At 45.8% G+C, this 17,162-nt stretch overlaps 1 protein-coding gene across 1 annotated transcript; it reads left to right on the top strand.

Annotated features, from left to right (window-relative positions):
• The first annotated feature begins 14,430 nt into the window (after positions 1 to 14,430).
• LOC105052135 (NDR1/HIN1-like protein 10) lies at positions 14,431 to 15,397 on the top strand. The gene is given in 2 exon segments (XM_010932844.3): positions 14,431 to 15,073; positions 15,076 to 15,397. Coding segments are annotated over 2 exon segments (687 nt in total). The 5' UTR covers positions 14,431 to 14,532; the 3' UTR covers positions 15,222 to 15,397.
• The last annotated feature ends 1,765 nt before the right edge of the window (positions 15,398 to 17,162 follow it).

Below are 17,162 nucleotides of genomic sequence, written 5' to 3'. Positions count from 1 at the left end.
ACCGTCGGGTGGATGCCTTGCGCGGAGGCATCGAGTGTCGATCTCGCGGGGGAGGATTAGGAGTGGATGATGGAGAAACGGTCGGAGGCGGCTCCGTTGAACACTCCTTTAAGAACAAGGGTGCTGCGAAGGCACAGGGCCCTTCTTCTAGCGCCAATCTTGTTGGTGCAAAAATCTGCTGGCGCCGGAGAAGCTGAAGTCGGGGAAGCCGCGGTCGCCATCGGGACCTGCAAGGGAAGTCTAAACCGGAGGTGGGGTTGCTCCGGCAAGACCCTCCGATGCTCAAGTCAGTTCTCTGCCTCAACAAGAATGGAGTGCTCGAACGGAGAATTTAGCAGAGTTTTGAGATAAGAAATGAGCTTAAAGAATAACGTATCTGGGTCCCCCTTTTATAGGCGGAGGAGGCAACGGATTGATGGCGACGTTTGTAACCGTCTGGTAGTGGGCCGCCCATGGTCAGGGGAATTGATTGCAAAGGATAGTGGAGTAGATGCGTGGCCATCACCGTGGCTCGCCACGTGGAATCTGTTACGAGGGGTGGAGCAGTGTCCGTTGTCGTGACTCGCCAGCGGATGGGAGAATCGCATGGAATCCGTCGCAGGAGGTGGAGCAGGTTCGTGGCCGTTATTGTGGCCTGCCAGGGGGTAGTGGAGCTGTGCGGAATCTGCCACAGGAAGTGGAGCAGGGTGGCGATGGTTACTGCGGCCTGTCAGGGAATGATGGAACTGCACGGAGTCCGCCACAGGAAGTGGAGCAGGGTCGTGGCCGTTTTGGTGGCCTGCCAGGGGGTGCGGATCTGTTGATTGAAGCTCGACAGCGGTCGGAGCCCGGTTTCTGTAGAGGTCCGGGAGAGGTCCTCCTGGCGGTTGGGATCGTGGGTGGAGCCCGACTTCCGGGGGAGTCCGGGCGGAACCCTCTCGGAGCCGAAGTTGCGGGCGGAGCCCGGCTCCCGTAGGAGTCCGGGCGGAGTCCTCAGCAGCCATTGTTGAGGACGGAGCCCGGCTCCCATAGGAGTCCGGGCGGAGTCTGCTTGCGGCTGCAGTCGTTGGCGTCGAGGATGAAGCCCGGCTCCCTTAAGAGTACGGGCGAAGTCCTCCTGCAATTAAAATTAAAGGCGAAGTCCGGCTCTCGTAGGAGTCCGGATGGGGCTTACCAGCGGTTGATACTGAGAGCGGAGCCCGGCTCCCGTAGGAGTCCGGGCGGAGCTGTGCAGCAGTTGATGTCAGAGGCGGAGCCCGGCTCCCGTAGGAGTCCGGGCGGAGCTGTGCAGCAGTTGAAGTCGGAGGCGGAGCCCGGCTCCCATAGGAGTCCGGGCGGAGCTGTGCAGCAGTTAATGTCGGAGGCGGAGCCCGGCTCCCGTAGGAGTCCGGGCGGAGCTGTGCAGCAGTTGATGTCGGAGGCGGAGCCCGGCTCCCGTAGGAGTCCGGGCGGAGCTGCGCAGCAGTTGATGTCGGAGGCGGAGCCGGCTCCCGTAGGAGTCCGGGCGGAGCTGTGCTGCTGCTGGAGGTGGAGCCCGGCTCCCGTAGGAGTCCGGACGGAGCTGTTCTGCTGTCGGCGGTGGAGCCCGGCTCCCGTAGGAGTCCGGGTGGAGCTGTTCTGCTGTCGGCGGTGGAGCCCGGCTCCCGTAGGAGTCCGGGCGGAGCTGTTCTGCTGTCGGCGGTGGAGCCCGGCTCCCGTAGGAGTCCGGGTGAAGCTGTTCTGCTGCCGGAGGCGGAGCCCAGCTCCCGTAGGAGTCCGGGCGGAGCCGTGCTGCCGTCGATCCCGCCGAGGGTTTCGGCTGTGGGTATTTTATATCCAACAAAAGGAAAGAGCCCCCCCACGACGACATCTACGTCAAACAAGCCAAACGACCAGAAAGGTTCAACCGACGACAATATCAGTGCTACACGTGGACAAAGTAACACAAAACGCTCTTTTTCCATTTTCGATATACGTACTACAGGGCCGGGACGGCCAGGGAAAGAAGGACAAAACGACAAAAAAAAAAAAAAGAAGAAAAAGGGGGTGACTACAAAAGAGCTCTAAGGAGGCCCCGCTCCCTCCGACCTAGGGTTATCACCTCCATCCCTCAACCAGGACTGCCTCAGGTTCTCCACTGCTTCTTCTAGTTCTTCCTTCTTCCGCAGCGTATCCTGGAGCGCCTGGCGAAGTTGCCGGCTCTCAGCCTCCGCTTCTCGACGCCGCTTCCGCAGAACTTCGGACTCCGCCTCTGCGTCCGCGACGGACTTCCGCTCAAGCGTCAGTTGGATTTTCACTTGTTGAAGCTCGGCTGTCTTCTCCCCAAGGGAGACAGAAATCCCTTCGACAGTGCCTCTCAGGGCTTGGAGCTCTTCGGTATCTTGGGCGGTAGTAAGCTGCGCCCTAGTAACCAGCTGCCTCTGGAGACGAACAACCTCGTCCGCTGTCTGTCGGAATCTCCCTTTGTACTCTTCCACTTGCCGGCGCCAGCTGGCCCGCTGCACGTCGTGGCTCATCTCAGCGTCTTGAAGCTGCTTCTGGAGGTCGGAGACCTTCTGCGACCACTTCTGTTCATCATCAACCCGTGCCAGGAGCCGGGATGAGTTTCCTTCCAGCTGGCCGATCTTCCTCTTCGCAGCTGATAGCTCCACCTTAAGGGCGCTGATCCTGGCTTCTTGAGCCCAAGTTCGATCGCTGGCGCTCTTCTTACATTCCTCGAGCTCCTTTGTGAAGTTCGCCTTCCTCCGGCTGTAATCCATGATTGCCTTCACTTGGAGACTCTTAAAGTGGGCGGCCTCAGCGATGGCTTCGGAATGGCATTTTCTCGACTTGCGGAGCTCGCCCTCCGACTTCTTCAACTTCTTCGTCAGGTGGAGGACCTCCTTTTTCAGCCGCTGGATAGTTGACTTCAGCGGGACCCCCAGGGGCAAGGGGAGTGCTTCAGCAGGGCACTGCCATCGGAAGGTGCAAACGTCAAAGACCGGCTCATTTCAAGAAGAAAGGCAGAAAGGAGGAGGAGGGGGAAGGAGAGGCCATCCACAACAAGAAATTCGACTTTATTGATTGAATAATTTTGAAGACAAACAGAAAGGAAATATGGCGACAAAATAAGGGCACAAGATCGGAGGTCTCAGACCTCAGGGGCAGGAGGTGGAGAGCTCGGCGCGGGGGGTGCGACTGCGGTAGCGGCAGACGAAGGGCCGGCCTCATCTTGAGACTCCTCAAGAAAGCCGAGATCGAGGTCGGGATATCTGCTGGCCACCTTCTCTTGGCAGAGCTCGAACCCCTTAGTGAACGCCTCCTGGCCGAACTGGACGTTCAGTTCCCTCATCTCCGCGGAGACCTTGAACTCCTCCACCGCAAGGGCCCTGGCCTCCGAGACCAGAACCGGAGTTTGCTCGGCCAAATGGGCGACCTCGGCCTCCGCCTTCCTCGCCGACTCCTCCAAGATTCTTCTCTCCTCTTCCCGGGCCTGTCTCTCCTCTTCCCGGGCTTGCCTCTCTCTCTCCAGGGCCTCCTGGAGGGCGGCTACTTCGGCCGTCTTCGCTTGGAGGCGAGCAACCTCGGCCTGACAGCGCTCCTCCGCCTGAAGGAGGTCCCTTCTCATGCGGCTCGTCGCCTCGACATAGGCGAAGAGCTGGTGCCCAATCTGCAAAGACGGATAGAGAATTACAACAAAGGCCGAGTGACCATGCAAATAAACATCCGCTTACCTCAAGGAAGGACCCCAAAGAGTCCCAAGCCCGCTGCTCGGGATTGGCGCGGTCGATCCTCTCCACAACATCGGACAGGATGCAGCCATCGAGCAGCCGCCTGATCAGGTCCTTGTCGTTGAAGGGGTTCTCCGATCCCCCCTCGGAGCAGACGGACTCGTCTGCAGCAGCTCGGTGGCTGCTCGCCCTGCGAGCCACCGATTTCCTCCTCCTCCCCACGGCGGGCGCCTCCGTGGGGCGAACCCCCGGAACGGGGGCCCCAGTCAGCGGGCTCCTTGAGGAAGCCCGGGGGGCCGCTGGCTCGGCATCCGAAGGAATGTCGATGGTCGGGGTCGCCTGGACGGGCGCAGCCAAGCCCGTCTCCTCCGCCCTGGCCCTCTTCGCCGATCCGGAGGCCGTCGCGCCCTTCCTCTTCTGAGCTCTCATGCCCTTGGCGAGCATCCGCGTGGCTTCGACGTCCATTGCTAAAAGAAAAAAAAAAAAGAAGAAAGAAGAAGCGACACCGATCAGTCCAGAGTCAAAAAAAAAAAAAAAAAAAAAAAAGAAGAAAGAAAGAAAAGAAGAGAGAAGAGAAAAGAAGAGAAAGAGAGAAAGAAAGAGGAAGAAAAGAGCGGGAAGGAAAAAATAAAGAAAAAGCAAAAGAAGAGAGAAGAGAAAAGAAGAGAGAAAGAAAGAGGAAGAAAAGAGCGGGAAGGAAAAAATAAAGAGAAGAAGAAGAAGGCAAGAAAAGGAAAGATAAATACTTGCTGGATCCTGAGGGCTCAGGCCGATGTTGAAAAGAAGCTGCTCCCTCAGAAGATTAGGAAGGGAAGGAGCGGGATAACTTAGAAGCTTCTGGGCGGCCTGGAGGTCGTCCTCTCTCAGGCTGGGAGCCCGGCGGACGGAATCCCTCAGAGACCCCCAAGGGGGAAGGCCCAGTTCCAGGGTCGGGCAGTAGACGAAGAGAAATTTCTCCTTCCAATTGTGAATCGAGGAAGGGGCGCCCTTCAGCAACCCCTTCTTACCAAACTGGGGGGAGAAGTACCACCAGTCCTTCGCCGAAGGATGGCGTTTGAAAGTATAAAAATGTCTGAACAAAGAGAGGGACGGCTGGACCTCGGCTATGTGGCAGAGAGAGAGAAACCCTATCAAGAACCTAAAGGAATTCGGGGCCACGGAGGCGAGGGAAATGTCCAAAAAGCGGAAGAAGGCAGCAACAAAGACAGGAAGCGGAAGCCGGAGTCCGGCACGGAACGCCTCCTGATACAAACAGAAGCGACCGGGTGGAGGAGCGCTGGCCCGGTCAGAGGGGCCAGGTAGCTCCAGATCGTACTCCGGAGGAACCCCATACCGAACCCTTATCAGAAGGAGTTCATCCGGAGTCGACGAGCATGGAATTGCGCCCGGTGCTAAAATCGGGTGAGACCCAGCCCCGGACGCGGGCTCGTCCGCAGAGACAGGGACCTGGGGTTTGAAGCAGAGGAACTCTCGGAACTGCCGGGAGCAGAAGAGTCAGAGGACATTTTGAACAGTTTCGGAGGGAGAACCTAAGGGACCCTAAAAAGACAGACCGAAAGGGGAATGAGACGTCGAAGGCTAACTCGGAGGAGGCACAAAAGTAATGAAGAGAGGAGAAGCCCCTAGGCGGAGAGAAGAAGGTTGGCACTAACCTATGTTGCTCTGAGGGACCTGGGGGACGAGAAACGGGAGGCGCCTACGGCTCGAGAAGACGTTCACTAGAGCAAGGCTCTCGAAGAGAAGACAGACACCAGCGAAAACTCAGAAATGGAGTAGGACGCCTGAAGGGGGAGGATGGGTTTAAATAGACCCTGGGATCCGGCGCCATAATGATCGCGAATCCCCCTGGCCAGTCCACATCCGACACGTGTCCCACTCTCCCTGGCAGACGGCTAAAAGCGGCTGGCGGTTGGCAGGATCATAATTGCACCGTACCTAGGCCAGTGTACCTGCAGGATTTTCGAAGCGTCCCCTCGTACCGCTCCAATTCGAAAAGACTCCGGCACGTGCTCATTTAATGCCAAAATATCTGGAGGCGGCAGTGCGCAGGATTCGAAGGGACGGGTCCGGCTGTGTCTCTCTCTCTCTCTGTACTTCCTTCGTTTGAAATTCAAACTCGGAAGTAGGGGGACTGGTGTTGGGTATAAAATACCCACAGCCGAAACCCTCGGCGGGATCGACGGCAGCACGGCTCCGTCCGGACTCCTACGGGAGCCGGGCTCCACCGCCGACAGCAGAACAGCTCCGCCCGGACTCCTACGGGAGCCGGGCTCCGCCTCCGGCAGCAGCACAGCTCCGCCCGGACTCCTACGGGAGCCGGGCTCCGCCTCCGGCAGCAGCACAGCTCCGCCCGGACTCCTACGGGAGCCGGCTCCACCTCCGGCAGCAGCACAACTCCACCCGGACTCCTACGGGAGCCGGGCTCCACCGCCGACAGCAGAACAGCTCCGCCCGGACTCCTACGGGAACCGGGCTCCGCCTCCGGCAGCAGCACAGCTCCGCCCGGACTCCTACGGGAGCCGGGCTCCACCTCCGACATCAACTGCTCGCAGCTCCGCCCAGACTCCTACGGGAGCCAGGCTCCGCCTCCGACATCAACTGCTGCGCAGCTCCGCCCGGACTCCTACGGGAGCCGGGCTCTGCCTCCGACATCAACTGCTGCGCAGCTCCGCCCGGACTCCTACGGGAGCCGGGCTCCGCCTCCGACATCAACTGCTGCACAGCTCCGCCCGGACTCCTACGGGAGCCGGGCTCCGCCTCCGACATCAACTGCTGCACAGCTCCGCCCGGACTCCTACGGGAGCCGGGCTCCACCTTCGACATCAACTGCTGCACAGCTCCGCCCGGACTCCTACGGGAGCCAGGCTCCGCTCTCAGTATCAACTGCTGGTAAGCTCCATTCGGACTCCTACGAGAGCCGGACTTCACCCTTAACTTTGATTGCAGCACAGCTCCGCCCGGGCCCCTACGGGAGCCGGGCTCCGCCATCGACAGCAGAACAGCTCCGCCCGGACTCCTATGGGAGCCGGGCTCCGCCGCCGACAGCAGCACAGCTCCGTCCGGACTCCCACGGGAGCCGGGCTCTACCGCCGACACCAACCACAGCACAGCTCCGACCGAGCTCCTACGGGAGCCGTGCTTCGTCCTCAGCACCAACCGCTGGTAAGCCCCGTCCGGACTCCTACGAGAGCCGGACTTCGCCTTTAATTTTAATTGCAGGAAGACTTCGCCCGTACTCTTAAGGGAGCCGGACTTCATCCTCGACGCCAACGACTGCAGCCGCAAGCAGACTCCGCCCGGACTCTTAAGGGAGCCGGGCTTCATCCTCGACGCCAACGACTGCAGCCGCAAGCAGACTCCGCCCGGACTCCTATGGGAGCCGGGCTCCGTCCTCAACAACGGCTGCTGAGGACTCCGCCCGGACTCCTACGGGAGCCGGGCTCCGCCCGCAACTTCAGCTCCGAGAGGGTTCCGCCCAGACTCCCCCGGAAGTCGGGCTCCACCCACGACCCCAACCGCCAGGAGGACCTCTCCCGGACCTCTACAGAAATCGGGCTCCGGCCGCTGCCGAGCTTCAATCAACAGATCCGCGCCCCTGGCAGGCCACCAAAACGGCCACGACCCTGCTCCACTTCCTGTGGCGGACTCCGCGCAGTTCCATCATTCCCTGACAGGCCGCAGTAACCATCGCCACCCTGCTCCACTTCCTGTGGCAGATTCCGCACAGCTCCACTACCCCCTGGCAGGCCACAATAACGGCCACGAACCTGCTCCACCTCCTGCGACGGATTCTATGCGATTCTCCCATCCGCTGGCGAGTCACGACAATGGACGCTGCTCCACCCCTCGTAACAGATTCCACGTGGCGAGCCACGGTGATGGCCACGCGTCTACTCCACTATCCTTTGCAATCAATTTTCCTGACCATGGGCGGCCCACTACCAGACGGTTACAAACGTCGCCATCAATCCGTTGCCTCCTCCGCCTATAAAAGGGGGACCCAGATACGTTATTCTTTAAGCTCATTTTCTTATCCCAAAACTCTGCTAAATTCTTCGTTCGAGCACTCCATTCTTGTTGAGGCAGAGAACTGACTTGAGCGTCGGAGGGTCTTGTCGGAGCAACCCCACCTCCGGTTTAGACTTCTCTTGCAGGTCCCGGTGGCGACCGCGGCTTCCCCGACTCCAGCTTCTCCGGCGCAAGCAAATTTTTGTACCAACATTTCCAATAGCTAACTCAAGAAGAGGAAGAGTCCTTTGTAATTATTTGTACATTCTTTTAAATACATAGGGGGAAGTTTCTCACTTTCTCTAATTTCCATCAAAAAAAAGAAAAACCGAGAAGAGATAAATATAATTTGATTTGCAACAAGTTACATAAAAAATACAGGTACATAAATAAATGCAAACAATATCGACAAAGATCATGAATAAAAGGAAGAACTGAACTAGGCTCTACAAAGTTTCATATTAGCAAAACTTATTTTATTTAAAAATACCATTTATGCATTTGTTATGAATATAAGTTGCAGTGGATTCAAGTCACGTAAAACCCAGGCCCACATGGGGCCTTCTATGTGCGATTCACACGGGGAACGTATCGCGCGTGAACACTTGGACGGGCGGCCTATTTCTAAAGGGCAAACCAAATGACACAAGCCCCATAGTGCCACTCGCGTCCAGCTGGGCTAACATCATAGCTAGCTTAAATTTTTAACTAATATAAGCCTGTAAACAACCTAAATCCGTATTCTAGCATAATGTGAAAGGTGCTCCTTAGGACTAGTGCCAATAGAGCATGCTCTCAGATGGCATTATGCCCAAAGAAATTGAGAACATTTTATGAACAAAGCTAGTTGAACCCAATCCCCTATTTGATGTCTGGGCTATACTTACAATTCAATTGCAGGTCCAAAATGGATCCAAACAAATAATGACCCGATGGAACCCAACTAGTTTACGAGGGAGCATTTAGTTTGCGATTAGAATTGAAATAAAAATCAGAATAGCAAAATTTGCTATCATGTTTGATTCATGATTAGAATCGAAATTAAAATCAAAATAAAATTTAAATATTATGAAATAGTAAAAATTAGATTTTGGGGATAGTACATTTCCGTTCTTTTCCATATCAGAATAGGAGGGAAACTCTGTCTTTTTTTTTTTTTTTTTTATTTTAGAACCTATCAGTACTTCCTCCAGACCTCTTCATGGCCACTTCCCTATCCCTCCAAGATCACCACTACCACCACCCAAATTGCTTCAAACCACCAAAAAAGTTTAAAGACTGCTGCCTTTGTTACAGCCTCATCAAGCATGTTATCTCTGAAGGCTTCCTCATCTCCTTACGGCTCATATTCTACTTCCACTCGCCAATGTGGACCTCACCATCAACAACTCCACCCTCCAATACATCCTCGCTCTCGACCTTGCGAGTGTGTAGAGTATGACTTTTGCTGCTATCCTTTGCCCACAGCCATTTACCATGCCCCGTTGTTTACCCCACTTTTTTTTTTTTCTTTTTTTTTTTTTTTAATGACGATGAAAGGAAGGTTGGGGTGATTTATGTCCACCCCAGTTACTCAAATGTTGTTAGCACCATCATAACCTAAGGTATATCAGCTGGTTGGCACGTAGTAGCATCCAGAGTAGAATAAAAATTTTATAGACATCCGCTACAATGTATCATATACGGCGATGTCTCATAAAAAATTTGGAACATTGTAGTACGCATCGAAAAGATAAGCATACGATTGCCTGGATATGGGTACAAGTCTAAATCATCTCATCCACTAAACCTGGCAGTTATTCTGGTTATGCGGTAGGTATACGTATGCATCGCAACTTACGGTAAAAATAAAATCGAGACTTGTAATCATGAGCCTCTCAAATGTTTTCATATATAAGCACAAATAAAAGAATATTAGAGTTATTTTTATATTCAAATGTATGTTTAAATATTGGTATTTGGTATTCTAGTTTAAAAAATAAAATTTTTATTTATGGTGGAATTGTACCACTCAAAGCTTGAATATAATTTTTTTAAAAAAATAAAAATATTTATTGAATTTGAAATTCTACTCTTCAATTGCCCAAATATCCTTAACAATTGTACCACTCAAAGCTTGAATATAATATTTTTAAAAAAATAAAAGTATTTATTAAATTTAAAATTTTACTCTTCAATAGGCCAAATATCCTTAACGCACAGTCTGTTGTCGAGTTTTCTGTCCAAACTATTTTCCTCCTCGCTTTCACACACTCCCATCCACAAGCTATTGCCCCTCGCTTCTGCTTATGTTTTCACTAGAAAATAGATTTTTTTTTTATATATTTGGTTTTTGGGTGCAAAATTTGATGTATCACCGCTGAAATAAGAAATCTCTCAACAAAAACCCTATCACAATAATCTATTCATGGAGCACTACAAGTTAAATAACTTATCAGCAAACACAATTGAAATAATAAAAAAAGTTGAATTGTAATACATATATATAACTATATTGTTTTGATTTGTTTTCTTTTATATATAGCAAACTATATGTATATATATGGCAATACATAATTATTTTTGGACTTGGTTTCTTCCAATATCTTACATAATTTTAATATTTAACATTGTCAATATCAACAAAAAAAAAAATTTCTTGAAATTCATACATAATGCTTACATAAAAATACGTTATCTTTGCAATAAAATTATGTTTGATGTGTAAATATTATTTTCTTATATTCGTTACATTCATTAATTTTTATATCAGTTGTTAGAGACTATAATTAATTTACTGGTAGATATCATTTCAAAATCATGAGTTTCTATATTTATTTTATTTAAGTTATTCATATTAAATTGTAACAATAAAGCCTGGTATAGAAGTGAATCTCACATTTTTTTTATGATAAGCTTACATGCATTTTAATTCGGCATATTATTTTCACCCTAAAGTAATGCTACGAGGCTCCAGCCTATGTCCGAAATTATTCTTTTCACTGCTGCCATACCACATGGGATAAGATGATTGGTGGTTTTTCAATAGGTCGTGGAAAGTATCAATCTCCTTTGTTTAATTAAAATGTAATGGAGGGCGCCCAACACTACCCAAGTGTGCAAAATACCAATCTAGGACCGCATGGCACAAATATTCGGTAGTACGTTTTGATATCCATAGCATTGATTTTTCTCTATTTTATGCAATCTCATGTTGCATCATGATAAAATAAAAAAAAATGATGTATCCCTTTAAATTTACTGATAAAAAAAATAATTTTCTTTAAGAATCTATTTTTTTAATAAAAAATTTATTCAAAAAATTATATTTTTTTGAATAAATATTTTTCAAATAATATTTAGATAAAAAAATAATTTATCCATATTCTTTTGTATATTGAAAAATGACTCCAGAATCTATCATCCATGTTCTTTTATGTTACTATTTTTTCTAGGTAAGTTGCTATGATCTATCTATATTTGTCATAATATTTTTTATTATATAAATATTATTATATATAATAATATATTATATTATTATATAATATATTAATATATTATATTATATTTATATATTATATTAGTATAATATAATATATTATATAATATTATTATATATAATAATATAGTATGGTATATTATATGATATTAAGATATACTATTATATATAAAATATATTATATTATTATATTATTATAGTATTATATATATTATATTTTTATATATTATTATAATGTATTATAGTATACTATAATATATTACCATATATTATAGGATATATTATATTATATTTTATTATAATATTATAATATCAATATATTATATTATTATTATATATTATTATGATATAATATAATATAATATAAATATTTTATATTAATATAATATAATATTATTACAAATGATAATATAGTATAATATATTATAAAATATTAATATATAATATATTATAATATATGATATGATATTAATATATATTATTGTAATATATTATACAAATATTATATTATATTATATTATAAGACTAAGGATATATTAAAAATGAATTAAAAATATTACTTTTTCAGTTGATGGGAAGATTTAGCCACCCCCTATATGGATAAGATTTTCCTCCATTTCATAGATAAATACTATCCATAGAAAAGTAACTTATCCATTTTGAAAAATATAAAATATATATAAATTAATTAATAAAAATATTTATTAATTTTTTTATGATATTTATTCACAAAAAAAATAGACTCTAAATGTCAGTTTTCTAGGGTATTCAATAGGAATATTGCTGCTGCTTCCCCGAACTCTTTCTGAGTATTTCGAAGTCTCACAAGAAAGAAATCTTAACACTTTAGATCATGATGTTTTTTCAGTAATGACCATCATGCTTCTTTTTATTTATGTAATGACTCAATGATCAAAGGTTTTTTCTAAAAAAAGTTATTGTTGGACATCCGAGTAACCGACTCATTTTGATGATTTGACTAATAGAACTTGGTCTAATGGAATAGATTAGTAGCTATCAATAGGGTTGCAATGGGCTTGGTCAACAGTTAGCTCAATAGGCATGGGATACCCCGTATTGAGGTAAGGTTCAGCAATAAACAACCCATGGTCTGAATTCGAAAGAAAATGCATGTCATACTTAATGTGGTTGGGCTTATTGTTAGCCTACTAGAATGTAAAGTCATATTCGATTAAGGGAATATTTGCAGATAAAGTTATTTCATAGTTCCTAAGCCAGAACTAAACAGTTTGAGGATTCACCTGCCAAACCGGGACTAACACCTGGATTGAGCCAAATAGCAGAACCTAGGAAACTAAATTTGGCCCAAAAAAATTTTCCAAGCCAGAAGGCCTTAAACCCAGGATAAATTCAGGTCTGAATCTGGCTTGTCCCAATTAACGCAAACGCCAAGGCATGGACTCGCTTTTAAAACCACCCATAAACTTTTTGCTTTATGGTAAGTAGCGTCGAGTACACGGATCATTTTCTTAATACTGAGGTAGTGGATGCAATATGTTTGTCCTGCTCGGATTGGATTGGTTTTAGTTTACTAATACTGTGACTGGTGATCACTTGAGACAGAACATGCTCAGCTAGTTGTGACAAGATCGTGTAACATTAAAGTCTATCATGTTGCGCATTCTGGTCTTGCCATTTTCCTATCCAACGTGGTATGAGTGGATTGGTCCAATTTATGCTAGCTTGGCAGGTTTCTTTTTGTTCCATGATAACAGTTTTAATTTACTCCTGCAATACTAGCTCTGCATCTTTGGATTGGGTCATTTCTCACATCAAATTGAGCTTTTTTCTATGTGGTCCATAAATTTTCTTTCTTTCAGGTGCTACTTTGTGACTATGTTGGAAGCATTAACATATGGATGGATGTTCGTCTCTTTGAAAAAATTACTAAGAAACGTTCGATTAGTGCATCATCAATGGTGGGTTTGCCTTTTTTAATACATTCCATAGTTACTGTGAATGTGTACAAATTTAAAAGATTTTAAATGAATCCTAACTAACAATAATAAATATTTAGAATGAATTGAAAATTATTATTAGAATTATTTGGATGTAATATTTATTTTTCTCCCCAACCCCTCGTTGGTTAGTTGCTCATCTTTTTTTTCGAGTAAAATGGTTAGTTGCTCATCATTATCATTTTCATGCCATGTTCACACACATGTAGAAGAAACTCTCAGACATGTATGCGTTCTTCGGACTTATAGTTCAGATCCTCTTGGATATAGGCGCGTTTATATATATATATACATATATACATTTGTGTGTTGCATTTATTTATTTTCTTTTCAATGAGCACTCCTTAATTGATTCGCCAAATATGAGCAATTGGATTGCTTAAAGGAGCCTGTATTTAATTCGCGTATGGAGCCAACAGATTATGAAGGTTGATGTGGGCTTTAATTTCTCTCTATATATATATAGAATGGATCATTCATATAGATCCTGTGTGAATTACATTTAGGAGGGTGAAAAAAAAAATATCTCAAATGGCCTTAGGATCTCCCGCATATTTGTCTAAAGCACTGTCTTAAAATATTCCATAATAAAAGTAGCCACGCAGCTTACTACCGTATTTGCCATATTGATCTTCTGAAAGATATATATGGTAATCAAGACCGCATAGTCAATAAGAACGATATATCTGTAGAAGAAGATGGGTGGTATTATCCGCACACATCTTTGGATCCAACCTACTACCATGGGCCAGTCAATGTGGGTATTCTCCAATTCAATTTGATATAATTTTGTTTTTTAATTTGCTTTGTCTCGTATGTGATTTTTTTTTTTTTTCAGTACAAAAGTTTATCCACAAATTTTTGGTCTAAAAGGACTTGTATTTTAATTAATTCACACGTGGAACCAACAGATTACAGAGAGAAGCTTTAATTTGACCGAATGTGCGTGGATCTTTCCTTGGCAATTAATGTTTTAAACTTCATGCTACCAGTCGTTTTCCATGTTGCGTTGGATGATGCAACTCACCACCTTCGCATGGAAGCAAAAAAAAAAAATTCAAACATTGTCCTAGTCAAACCCAATTACATGATCCAGCACCACGCCCAAGGAATAAACTAAAAATTAATGGAGGTCGCCTTGCGTCAAAAACGACGTGCGTCCACCATTCCGGTTGGAACCTGAAGAAGCCCTGCCTTCCTTTTCTGTCCAAGAGCCCATTCTCCCATCTGGAAACTTGCAGTGGATGCTGACCACCAACTCTTTAATCAAACCTTCAACGAACGTTGAAGTCCACAAACGTACGTTTACGAATTCCCAAAGCCTTCAACTTCTATAAACCTATATACCCCTTGGTTTTCTTCTCTCCCATTACGCCTCTGCATCTGAAGCACACAAAAAATGGCTGAAAACAAGGAACCATCCTTGAATAACTCCTACTACGGCCCTCCAATCCCTCCCCCTCCATCTCACCATCACAGCGCGCGCGGCCGAGCCGCTCCTTTGGGCTGGAAGCCCTACTGCCTGCTGTGCTCCATATTTAAGGCCATCACTCTCATCCTAATCGTCCTAGGGATCATTGTTCTCATCCTGTGGCTCATCTTCCAGCCCCGTGACCTCCATGTCTACGTCGAGAATGCACACCTCGTCCGCTTCGACCTTGCTCAAAACCACAGCCTCTACTATGACCTCGCCCTCGACATGAGCTTCAGGAACCCCAACAAGGCTGCCTTATACTACGAGCGGGTCGAGGCCAACGCCTTCTATGATGGGTCGAGGTTTGGGTACCAGAGCCTCCCAAAGTTCCACCAGCCCCGCAAGAGCACGGTGGTGCTCCATCCGAGCTTCCAAGGCCAGAATTTGGTGCTCGGGAACTCGGTCAATGAAACTTTTGGCAGGGAGAAGGGTGAGGGTTTCTTCTACATCAGTATTAAGATGTACACTAGGTTAGGTTGAAGATGGTAGTTATCAAGAGTGCCGTGTATGTGCCGGAGGTGGATTGTTATCTGAGGCTTCCGGTGCCGTCTAATATCACCTCGGTGGCCGCTGGGTTTACAAGGACCAGGTGCAGCGTGGACAGCTTCTCCTGAACTCTGGACTGGGTGGTAGTGTTGATCATTCATTTTTTGTCCGTTTGGGTAGGTAGCTAGCTACCTACCATCATGTATTTGAGTTCTTCATGATTCTCATTAATCTCTTGTTCTTTTTCTAATATAAAATCTGATTATAAAAGAATACTGAGAACAAGGTGTATGACATTGCAAAATATATGTGTGGTTTGGTGTTTCGTTGTTTATCATCATGAATTCATCAACAAATGCAGGATTAATTAGTGTTGGATTAATGATTTGGTTGGTGATGATGAGTATATTGTTCAGATGTGTACTGGATTCCTAGCTGTGTGTATGGTACATATAGAGGTGACTGCAGGAAACTATATTTTTCTTGATCATTGTGGACCATTGCTGGCCAGAAGTCTTGTTATTTATTGATCTGAAACGTGGCTTGTTTCGCCAAAGGACGCGGTTTTGCGACGAGCGTAGCTACTGGGGAAGGTTTCGGAATTGGGACGGCTTGGTCAAGTTTGACGAACCCATTCCCACCGGAGCACTTCATGTGCGTGACAACGAGGTTGCTTGGTGGCTTTTCCTCGCACGTTTAACAGCGAAACTCGAAGGCTGGTACTTTTGTGGACCGGATTCACCTGTTAACCAATCTTTAAACATCCGCTTCCGGTCTACCCGGCACTTTTTTCTTTTTTTTTTTTTTGATAAAAAAACTATGTAAGTTTCCTTTCAATCCTCGGACACGAGAGAGGTCAGCAAAAATAATACAAACAGCTTGAATCATTTCACTTTTAATAAGAGACTAGAAAAATTGAAAAAAGAAGGAAGGAAACTCACCAGAGCCCGGTGCTTTATCCAGATGCAAAGTAAATAGTGCATACTCAATTTCTTCATTTGAAATGGGAGCAATCAGATCATCATTTTGAAAAGAAGTAAGAGTAAAATTATGTAAAAGATAATCTAATTAATCCAGGTTAAATTCCGCTGACCAACAGTCCATGTAATGCGACATTAAGATATAGCTAATCATTTGAGGTTCAATATGACATTGATTGAGGGAGTCATGAATACTATTGATTATATTATTTTTATGATGCAAGTCCGTTGAATGGTGAAAAAATTTAGTATTTGCATCCCCCACTCAAAGCTATAAGGTTTTAGATTTTTTTTTCATAGGATCTCTTGCGATAAAAGGCCTTATAGTATTCAGCTAATGAAGATAATAAAGTGCGATGAAGATCATCAGTAAGTCCACCAGAGGAAGCTTCTTGCATTTGCAACTTGTAAATTTGACCATATAACCTGACAGCACGAATATGAAGATTTCCCAACCTATGTTTCCATCTCTTATATGCTTGTTGAACATTATTTAACAGCATGGAAAGCCTATTGGTAGGAGTATGTTGATCAAAATCTTATTAAGCTTGGTGAATGATGTAATTACTTTGATAATACGAAAGTCAAAATTTCTCAAAACAAAAAGGGTTGGCCCCGATATCGGCTAACAGAAACAAAAATGAATAAATAACAATGATCTAAAGTGAATTAGGCTAAGTGATGAACAATAGACTCGGGAAACATATCGAGCCAACCATCAGAAACAAATGCCCTATCAATACAATTCCAGACATAAGCAAGCCCTAAATGATTATTACACCAAGTATATTGGGGCCCTTGATATCCAAGGTCCATTAAAGCCATATAAGTGAGAAAAGAGTGAAAGTCACAAATTTTTTCAGTGACTCTAAAGGATTTACCGTCTCTTTTATCTTCCACATTGACAATACAGTTAAAGTCAATCATCGAACAATAAAAGAGAGACCCCAAGAGTAATAATGCTCTAAATCTGAGACCAAACAATCCAACGTACACTCAACCATATCCGTGCTAGCATATACAATACCCAATACCAAGTTTTCTCATTAGGGATTGATATGGCACCAAAGACAATTTATCGATCTATAT

This window comes from Elaeis guineensis, chromosome 9 (assembly GCF_000442705.2).
Source record: "Elaeis guineensis isolate ETL-2024a chromosome 9, EG11, whole genome shotgun sequence".
NCBI lineage: Eukaryota > Viridiplantae > Streptophyta > Magnoliopsida > Arecales > Arecaceae > Elaeis > Elaeis guineensis.
This window is presented reverse-complemented; position numbering and strand designations above follow the sequence as displayed.